The 11,336-nt window shown below is 45.1% G+C and overlaps 1 protein-coding gene across 1 annotated transcript in view; it reads left to right on the forward strand.

The window, feature by feature from the left end:
• Window positions 1-9,093, forward strand: part of LOC306760286 (uncharacterized protein) — a gene marked incomplete at both ends in the record, with an annotated part of 15,748 nt that extends 6,655 nt beyond the window's left edge. The window contains 4 exon segments of the mRNA XM_079246086.1: window positions 1,504-1,603; window positions 2,884-3,022; window positions 3,111-3,238; window positions 9,058-9,093. Coding sequence (XP_079102212.1) covers window positions 1,504-1,603; window positions 2,884-3,022; window positions 3,111-3,238; window positions 9,058-9,093 — 403 coding nt within the window.
• Between the last annotated feature and the right edge of the window lie 2,243 nt (window positions 9,094-11,336).

An 11,336-nucleotide genomic window follows, 5' to 3' on the forward strand; every position in this document is an offset into this window, starting at 1 on the left:
ATGTGGATCAAATGAAAATGTTACAGAAACATGTTTGGATATGTGCTCCGCATGGATATTGTAAGAAAATGTTATTCTCATGTGAATAATCAGTGATTTACATGTTTTTCACATGAAAACATTACAAAAACATGATTGCACATGTGCATATACATGTGAAATAGATGTGAAGAACATGTTACATGTACATGTTAAGAATATGTAGAATATATTAGGAGAACATGTGAAAACATGTAAATAACATGTGAATCACATATGAAAACATGTGAATAACATGTGGAGCACATGAAAACATAAGGAACATGTAAAGAGTGTGAAAATGAGAAGAACATGTGGAGGACATGTGAAAACATGTAAAAAACATGTGGATCACATGTGGAGAACACATGAAGAACATGTGGGGAACATGTGAAGAACAGGTGGGGAAAATGTGAAGAACAGGTGGGGAACATGTGAAGAACAGATGGGGAACATGTGAAGAACATGTGGGGAACATGTGAAGAACAGATGGGGAACATGTGAAGAACATGTGGGGAACATGTGGAGAACACGTGAAGAACATGTGGGGAACATGTGAAGAACATGTGGGGAACATGTGAAATCATGTAAATAACGTGGAGAACAGGTGAAGAATATGTGGAATATATTAGGAGAACATGTGAAGAACATGTGAAAACGTGAAGAACATGTGGAGGACATGTGGATTATGGTGATCATGTGACACATGCATGCACATTTGTTTCTCATGTACATGTTAGGAACGTATTGCATCACGTGATCCGTGTGTTTTTCACACATAAATCACCTGGAAAATGTTTTTTATGTTCAAACCAGCCAAGATGGCGACTAGCAGATGTGATCCTGATTGGCTGAACCTGTTGAGCCAATCGGTGTTTGGCGGTGTTTTGTGGACCCTCTGTGGGGTTCAGGTCTGGACTCCGCGGCGTGGAAACGATGTGTCCTGTTCCCTGAGCCGCCTGAGCTCCGTGGAAGTCGCAGTTGTCATCCTGGAACATGTCCGCCCCATCGGGGACGGTGGAAGACCCCGCTCCTGCAGGTAGTCCGCCTAATCAGGGGGCCCAGAGTCGGTCCTCTAGGACCGCTGTCCTGCAGCGTTTCCATGTGTCCCTGCTCCAACACACCTGACTTCCATTAAATGGATCCAACAGCCTATGAGGTTCAGCACAACGACTGATTAGTTTGAGTCAGGTGTGTTGGAGCAGGGACACATGGAGAACCTGAAGGATTGTGGCCCTGGAGGACCGGAGCTGGACATGCCTGGTGTCAGTGACCCTCATCACCATCCGTCAGGTTTTCCCAGCAAACCGGACCGTTCTAAACCCCGTTCCATGTCTGCATCTCTGCACACATCTGGGCTGCTTTTCTCCCCGTTGCAGCGGATCATTTCCAGTCATGTTCGCTCAGCAGAGCAGCTGCTGCAGGAAGCTGCTCCTCCTCCACCTTGCTGACTCCACTGATAACCTCTTTCATGCTTCATCACAGCCGTGGAACCAGCAGAGGAGGCGGTATGAGGGATGGCGGGGGTCCAGGGAAGTCAGCGAGGATGGAGCTGGATAAAACGATAACAGAAAACACAAAGCAAGTCAAACATGCAGGTCGATTCTTCTCTTAGGAAACATGGTGGAGACTGTAGAGACTGTTCTTCTGAGCAGAGCAGGGATCCATCAGTTTTTAACAAGCTGCCGAGTCCAGAGACGGAGGAGGCTGGCCGGACATCTGATGGGACTTTTTAGCCACAGAGCTCAAAGTTTCAACTGAAAATATGATTCAGCAGCTTCGTTCCTGTGATTTCCTCTTCTGTTTCTCTCCTCTGGGTTTGTCTTTAACTGCTTTCTGAGAACGGCACCAGAACTGGTTCCAGGAGGAGACAAAACCATGAAGCGGGTTCAGGCTGTGACACAAAGCTGCTAGTCGGACGTTAAAGGGACAGTTTTCCTCGTTTCTAAGAGATAAACAGTTAAAATGTTGTGAACACTGCACTACACTGCTGAAAACACACAACATTTCTAGATTAGCTTTTAAAAGAAAGACATTTATACATACACACACACACACACACACACACACACACACACATATATATATATATATATATATATATATATATATATATATATATATATATATATATATATATATATATATATATATATATATATATATATATATATATATATAAGACTGTTATTGTCTTTATAATGCTCTAACTCTGAAAATGCAGAGTATCGTCTCTAAATACATAATAAATAAATATTAGAGATAAAGATAAAATCAAGTAAACCAAAATGAAAAAATAAAATAAAGTGAAATGAAATAAAATAAAATAAAATAAAATAAAATAAAATAAAATAAAATAAAATAAAATAAAATTAAACTTTCTATAATTAAGCCAACAAAAGAAATGAAGGGGGGGCAGACAAGCTCATTTAGTTGAAACAGTTTTTAAACATTATTTACAGGATATCACATAGAAACGTGTGTTTGGTCCCAACGTTGTGGAGGGTTTAACCCATAGAGGCCAGCGTGGTGAGTACAATCCAGTTTCTGAGACATATTTCGGTAAAAACTTTGCTCATGATCTGATTCTTGTCTGTCCAACATGGAAGCCAGAAGACGAAGAAAACTATAACAGTTTAGACCTTTTACACGGTAATAAATGGTAAATATCGCTATAAAATAACTCTGTTGATGTAGTTAAAGGGATAAGTGACGGTTGGGGTCTTTAGTTCCTCCCAGATCTGGGAGGAACTTCTCCTTTGTGAAGGAAACTCCGGGTGAAGCCGCATGTTGGCTTTATTTTCTGATAAACACACAGGATTCTGTCACGCCTGACGGATTACTGCGAATGTTTTGGCATCTCAGACTTTGTGGAGAAGGCAGCGCAGGTTTGACTGGACCAACCTGACTGGGATTGTGGGACTGGGGAAGGTGGACCACCATTCGGATAACAATGAAAACGTCCAGCAGGATTCCAGCGATGGTCTTTCCCGTCATCTGAGCTGTGCGTGACGGTTTTACTGTCTCATGTGGATCTTCAGCAGGTTCAGGATTAGACTGAACATCCTCATGCTCAGTGTTTGGACTTTCAGGGCGCTGCAGGGTGAAGATCCACCAGCTGCCGGTGCAAGAAGCTTTGCACCAGCAGCATGACTCAGATCCTCTGGTCCGGACTCGTTATCTCACCGCTGAAGCTTTCCTCTCTGCTGCTCCCCTCAAAGTGAAATTTATTTTGCTTTGTCGTAGCAGTTCATCACAAGATGACAGATTTCTGGCCTGGTTATGATGTAGCATCCAGCCCAAAGCTGCTGATTGGTCAGGAACCAGACCGGTCCAACCACAACACCCAGACAGAAACCAGCTGTTCTCTCAGAGCCTCCTGGTCTTCAGTCCACCATCACTGACAACTTAAAACCATTAAAATAAAACAAAATAACTCAAACCATGACAAACTGGCCCGAAACGCTGAAACAACACCATAACAAAACCACTGATGTTTTCCTCAAATACTGTCATTAATGTCCTTTAATAAACTTTACTGAACAAATCAACGATGCAGGTGAGGAAAAGGAACAAACATTATGAATTTAATTCATTTTAATCCAGCTTTATTTGTACAGCGCCACTTTACACCAATGTTGTCCCAGGACACTTTACATCCACATCATTTCATACATATCCTATAATAGAAACCAACTGATTGCATCGAGTCATGACTTGGATCCAATCCCCCATCCTGAGCTGCACGCGGCGACAGTGGGAAGGAAAAAACTCCCCTTTAACAGGAAGAAAACCTCCGGCAGAACCCGGCTCAGGGAGGGCAGCCATCTGCCTCGACTGGTTGGGGTGGAGACGACAAATTTAATGGATTTACAGAAAGAATTTAACACTATTGATCATGAATTGCTCCTAAATAAATTATATCAGCATGGTTTTTGCAGAAAGTTTGTACAAGTTATCCTACAGAATCAGGATTCCTGGGTGGCGTGGCGTGCCACAGGGATCCATCCCTAGGCCACTGTTTGTTTCTACTGTAAGTTTTATATGTTCCTTATTTTCTAAACTGCATCTTGTATGCTGATGACATAACTTGTCTTGTATCAGAAACAACCTGAAATAATTTGTGGATGAAGTCAAACATGAACTTTCAGACAGTTCAGCACTGGTTTGATGCCAACACTATAAGTTAAATGTGTTAAATATGGAAAAGACTCAACAAATAATCATAAATCTAAATGATTGGTGTCTGATGATAAACTATGTTGCGGGTTTTGGTGGGAAACTTATAAAATAAACAGAAATTCATTAAAATACTGACTAAAACTCTCTTGTGAAACAAGTGACAGCTGATTCTTTCAACTACACATACAGGCGGTCCTCAGGTTTCACAGTTCTCGACTTATGTTGTTTCGACTTTACGAAGCTCATTAAATAAATGTAAATAAAAAAATAGAGCAAGTTTTGAAGTTACAAGGTTCCGTATAAGCTGTCACGACGCGTGAAGTGCCTATTTTAATTGCCTGGACTGTTTTTCCAAAAATATGATGTATAATATGTGTATTTAGACAGTTATTTAGTGACCAAGCTGGGAAGATGGGGTATTTATGGATAAAATCCAGCCTGCGTGGAGCTCTGGGCTCGTCGCGGTGTAGGAACGGAACTTGTTTGTAAACAACCTGTATTCAGATTTAGTTACTAACTGCTAGTTAGCGCTGCTGTAGTTGTCCAGGCTGACGGTCTGAAACACGGCAGTTCACAGGAAGGAAACTGTGCAACCCGACTGGAAAGGTCCCATAACTGACAGTTCCCCTTCTTGCGAGCCGGTTCTGATCTGATCAGGAAACGTTTCCTCTCTGGTGGATATTTAACCCTTTAGATGAGGTTTTCCCAGCGTTTCTATCCGACCAGGAGGTTTACTGTCCAGACACAACATGTAGTGTTTATTCAGAGACACTAGATGGTAAATTCACCATTATTTATCACATCGTCCTTCCTGTTGTCCTTCCGTCCCTTTTCGTCCCCTCCGGTCAGGTCCAGTCCGGTCCGGTCCGGTCCGGACCGCTCTGGTCTGGTCCGGACCGGTCCGGTCCGCTCTGGTCTGGTCCGGTCCGGTCCGCTCTGGTCTGGTCCGGTCAGGTCCAGTCCGGTCCAGTCCGGTCCGGTCCGGACCGCTCTGGTCTGGTCCGGTCCGGTCCGCTCTGGTCTGGTCCAGTGGCACTACGTAAACTCCATAACATCCATCCATCGTCTTAACCGCTTCGTTATCCGGCAGAGGAGAGGCCGGAACACCTGGACAGGTCGCCAGTCCATCACTGAGACCAGCGTTCAGTCTCGCTCCCAGAGACATTTAATGTCACCAGTCTACCTAACATGCATGTCTGTGAGGGTGGGAGGAAGCCGGACAACCTGCAGAGAAGCCAGGCATACACGTGGAGAACATGTTAACTCCACACTGAAAGGCCGCCATTCGGTAACATCCAATCAGAAGCAGCCGAAGTATGGGCGGAAAGATTGTTTTAGCTTGATGATGTGACGACTGAGGCGGTCCTGAAAGCATCACGACGCCATGCTGACTGGGATTAAAGATATTTGTTTACAGATAACCAGCTGCAGGGTTCAATCCCAGTCCGATGCGAGATGGGATCGGCTTCTGGGTCTCTAAAAGGAAACGGGGTATCGTACCGCCGGCCAAGTGCTGGGCTCAAAGGGGGAACTGAGGGTCTACAACAGAGTTCATGATGGCGTTAACCAACTCCTGATAAATCTGTTCGTGTAGAGGAAGCAGTAAAACCCGACATTCAGCAGAAGCAGGGCTTTCCACGCTGCTCTGTATGGGACTGGTGTTTCAATCTGCGTAAAACAGGATGCAGAAGAAAACAAACACAAAACCATCGTTGATTCCTCGACAATCCCTGGCTGACCTCCCCCGGCTGCAAGTATCTGGATGACTGATTGCTCGACCTCCTGTTGGACAGCAGCTATTGTCCCGCAGCCATCCGTCTCCTCCAACGTTCATACTTTATTCTGTTTCTGCTGCATCTCAGGGATTCTTTCCCGTAAGTGTCCACTTCATGTTTCCCCCGTCAGATAACAGCAGGTCACCACTGAGCATGGGTCGAGTTCAAGGACTTCAAGTTCAACACCGATGTGGATTCACAGGAATCTGCTGAAACAGATTTTAGTCCCAGAAAAGTCCATCGCCATAGTAACTCACAGTTCATAACACAAGGATGGATGGACGGACAGACGGAACCGGCAGACAGACAGATAGCTAGATAGATAGCTAGATAGATAGATAGACAGATAGATAGATAGATAGATAGATAGATAGATAGATAGATAGACAGACAGATAGATAGATAGATAGACAGATAGACAGATAGATAGATAGATAGATAGATAGATAGACAGATAGATAGATAGATAGATAGATAGATAGATAGATAGATAGATAGACAGACAGATAGATAGATAGATAGATAGACAGATAGATAGATAGACAGATAGATAGATAGATAGATAGATAGATAGATAGATAGATAGACAGATAGATAGATAGATAGATAGATAGACAGATAGATAGATAGATAGACAGATAGATAGATAGATAGATAGATAGACAGACAGATAGATAGATAGATAGATAGATAGATAGATAGATAGATAGATAGATAGACAGACAGACAGATAGATAGATAGATAGATAGATAGATAGATAGATAGATAGATAGATAGATAGATAGATAGACAGACAGATAGATAGATAGATAGATAGATAGATAGATAGATAGATAGATAGATAGATAGACAGACAGATAGATAGATAGATAGATAGGCTCTCTCTTTGGCAACGTTTGCAGACATTTTACAGGAAACTGAACCAGGAAAAGCCGGTCTTCATGTCAGGTGTCTTCAGAGGAATTTCCCATCAGCTTCAACATCTCCGTCATGTTTCGTAACAGTTTGTTTGTTCCTGTAAGTTCTGAGAGACGGCTATATCTCATTTCTCTGCTGGGAGACATGCTTCCACTGTTCCTTCGGTAGCCTGCAACTGGAGGAAGCTGTTGTTCCCAGCAGGTCTGGACTTGTAGGTCTGGTCTCGTTCGGGCAGCTGTGTTGCCAGGTTTCTGTCTGTAGTGCATCGTAAACTGCATCATGTTGGACTTTCACTAATTCCTGTCGCTGAAGTTTAATCCCAAAGGAAAGTAAAACAAAAAACTTCAAACCTTCTGATTTAAGGAGAACCTTGTTTCAGAAGACGTCCAAACATCTGAGAACCAGGACTGATCCTGCTGAACCTGTTTGTGTCAGAGCTGGGTCCACATTGCCGGCAGTAGGTCACATCAGAGGGTTGGACTCCATCAGGCTGCCTGTTGTCACCCGATTCCTCTCAGAACTTTTATTTCTAGAACTTCTCAGGTCGGCCGAGGTTTCGAAGAGATCCGGTTTAGGTGGACTCAGGACTGAGACTCTGCTTTTTGCAGATGATGTGGTTCTGTTGGCCTCATTGGGCCGTGACCTCCAGCTCTCTCAGGGGAGATTTGCTGAAGTGGTTGTGATAAAAACTTTTTACCTCTGACCTGATGAGTAAATGTGGAAGTGAAACCTTGCTTCTGCTAACGAGTCCGGCTCAGGATGGGACGGTAAACCGGATCCATGTTGCATTTCCATCACCAACCGTACCCCGACGGGAAGGTCCCACTATTCTGACTCCTCCAGTTTTTACCTCGGGGAATACACAAAAATGCAAAGAACGAAAAGAAAGTGACGCATCCTGAGTCAGGCGCTCTACCTGGTAGATCCATACCAGAGTCCAGGATCGGTCCTCGATGTCCTGCAGGTTTTCCATGTGTCCCTTTTCCGACACATCTCGCCCACATTAATCGGATCCAACGGCCAGTGAAGTTCTGCACAGTGATTCTTTTGAGTCAAGTGTGTTGGAGCAGGGATGCATGGAAAACCTGCAGGAATGTGGCCCCACAGGACCAGAGCTGAACACCCCGGATCTATACGGACTAATGGCGCTCGGTCACCCAGAGCTTCATATGTTGCTGGTGATGGGAAGAGTTCTGGGTCAGAATCAGGACTTCCAGGAGACAGATGGTCCGTTTAGCACCAGGACCATCCAGGAGGTCTTACACCTTCAGAAAACTGGAAAAGATTCCTGCATGTATTTCTGTTTGCTTCCCTTTGGCTTCACACGGTGACAGAGGGGGAGGGGACGGAAGCAGAGGAGGAACCGGATCCGCCGATAAGACTGGACTGAATGTTTCTCCTTCATTTAGATTTAAGACGTTGAACCTCACAACGATGTTCTGAAGGTCTTTACCTCATGGAAATGGTTTCCATACACATGAACCAGTTCAGGGTCATGGGACGCTGGAGTCCTTCCCAGTGATCATCAGGTGAAAGGTAGGTACGCCTGGACAGGTGGGTGGACCATCGCTGGGCCACACAGACAGACAAACACCCGTTCACACACACTTAGACTGACCAGTTTACCCAACATGACTGGGTCTGGATGGTAAAACCCGCGTCCCACCGCCGTTTGAACCCCCAGCCGAGGCTCGAACCAGCGGCCTTCTTGCTGTAGACGCCAGCATGTAGTTCTGCATATTGACTGTTAATCCTTCCCAGGATTACTTGGGTTTTGTGTGGCTGGTATGGACCCTCCAGGCTCCCATCCGGACATGCGACCAGTGGAACGACTTGGAGCTGGAAAGGGACTGACCAATGAAAACGCATCATTTCCAGCTCATGTTCTGGTATAAACCACCTCCTCACATTCCTGCGCTTCTGCCAACAACAACTTCTGACTCCTGCTGCCAGAAATAAACAAACGAAACCTGTTGGAGCTGTTTTTAGCGTTGGGGGGATTTTCTGCTAAACAAAAGCTCTGAATTCCAAACCAAACTATGATGGATGATGTTCTCCCCTTCCCGGCTTCTCTCTCCATCCCAGCGAGAGGAATCAGGACTTTAAACCCTCTGGCCTGTGCATACAGGTGACCTCTGACCTGGCATCCTGTTTGCCTGTCAGATTAATGAGATAAAGAAGAAGAAGATTAATATCTGAGATTATTTCTTGCTGTGGTGGAGAAGCACGCCCCCTCATGGTGCCATCATCCCAGCAGCAGCAGGCTGAAGCGTGGATCCTGACGGCATCCATGCTTCCATCTGAACGTGGAGCTGAAAGTCCTCAGACCAGCTTCTGCTCCTCGGTTCCTAGTGTCCGTAACGTAAATCCTCCTTCTTCATCCTGATGCTTGGCATGACCTTCAGCAGGACTACGGGATAGTTGCTGCCATGTGATTGGCTGGCCAGCATAACGGCTGTAACCATGGTAACCTGGAGAGAAGGCTGCAACCTTTAAAGGCCCATCTGCGCTGGAAGCAGAAGACAGACCATTTGGTTACTCGACTCATTTGGCTGTTTTTTAAGGAGCTTAGTTATCCATCGCGTTGGCAGAGTCCAGCTGTTTGGCTGACAAACAACCACAGAAGAAGAAGAGGAACAGGAACACGACGATGCAGAAAAAGCACCTGAAGAAGAAGTAGCTAAAAACTGTTATTTCTTCTTCTGGTGTCAGAACTCAGCACCGCCCCCTACTGGAGGAACTGACATGGCAACGGGAAAGCTGTTACCATGACGACGGGTAAATAGGCATCCACATTTACGTCAGCGAGCAGAAACCTTCAGACACAAACCTCAGCTGCATTAGACGGTAAAAAGGAACGTAGTGGATTAGCGCTCCTCGGTTCAGTTCAGAGACTTTAAAGAGACGGCGTCGGTCAGCATCTGCAGCATGGGGGGAAATCCCGGCTGATTACAGGCTGGGAATTCTGGGAGAAGACGGGATTTAGGAAACTGGTGGTAAATAACCACTGGTTTCCGTGTGTTTTAATAGAAACACCGATGGATTCTTCTCATGAAACAGGAAAACTGACGTCCATCCATCTCTCTCCACTTATCCGGTCGGCTCCATCAAGGGAACGAGTTCAGGGGGGCTCCAGACATTTCTCTTCCCAGTGACATTCCCAGCTCCTTCTGGGGGATCCTGAAGCGTTCCCAGACCAGAAGGGATATTTATAATCCCTCCAGTGAGTCTTGGGTCGCTTCCAACTGGGATGTGTCTGGAAATCCTCCCAGCAACCTCCCTCTGGGTCTGTGGAGTCCAGTCACCTTCTGCGGGAAGACCAAGTCAGCTGCTGGCATCCATGATCTCATTCTTTCTTCCTCCAACCAGAACGCATGAAGGAGGCACTAAAGGTTCGCTGTGCGACAGCAGCGTGGAGATAAAGCAGCATCTTCTTCAGCTCGGTCCCACGCGGCCCGCAGGTCTTCAACAAATCCCTGCAACAATTAACAATTAACGAGTCGTGCAGAACCTCATTGGCTGTTGGATCCATTTACTTTGGATCAGGTGTGTTGAAGCAGGGACACACTGAAAACCTGCAGGGCTGCCGACGTCTTCTGCAGCTAACTGCACATTTTACTGCCACTTTGTTTCTGCACTTCTTTACAGGCTAAAAGCTAAACTTTACAGGCGAGGAGCTCCAGAGCTGCATCTTCACACCTTTAGGCCCGTTTCTGCCACGTCCGCTCCAAACGGTGTCTTATGCGTCCGGCTTCATGAATACATGCTGCCGCTGCCCACCCCCACAGATTAGAAGCTGGCGGGGAAAATGAACAAGTCCACAGATACGCTGGAACCAGATGCTCCTTTGTTTCACTTCATGAGATAAACACACAAAAAGGACGTCTCTGACTCCAGTTTATTGTTTAAATACTGGTTTTCCTGTGTGTCCCTGCTGGGTTGCAGCCATAGACCGTATATGAAAGATGGACGGAGCCTTTGGTGGTTAAAAGTGAAGTGGATATCCATAAAACTGCAGTTCCTCCTTCAACCACTAGGCCCTAGTGGTTGAAGGAGTGTGACTAGGGGCTGCAAAACAGAGCAAATCCCCGTAGACTCCCATATTAAAAAGACCAACTTCACAGCAGGAATAAACATGTTTACAGCAGAAATAAACATGTTTACAGCTGAAATAAACATGTTTACAGCAGGAATAAACATGTTTACAGCAGAAATAAACATGTTTACAGCTGAAATAAACATGTTTACAGCTGAAATAAACATGTTTACAGCAGGAATAAACATGTTTACAGCAGGAATAAACATGTTTACAGCAGAAATAAACATGTTTACAGCAGGAATAAACATGTTTACAGCAGAAATAAACATGTTTACAGCAGAAATAAACATGTTTACAGCAGGAATAAACATGTTTACAGCAGAAATAAACATGTTTACAGCAG

This window comes from Telmatherina bonti (genome assembly GCF_933228915.1).
Source record: "Telmatherina bonti genome assembly, chromosome: 9".
Lineage (NCBI taxonomy): Eukaryota > Metazoa > Chordata > Actinopteri > Atheriniformes > Telmatherinidae > Telmatherina > Telmatherina bonti.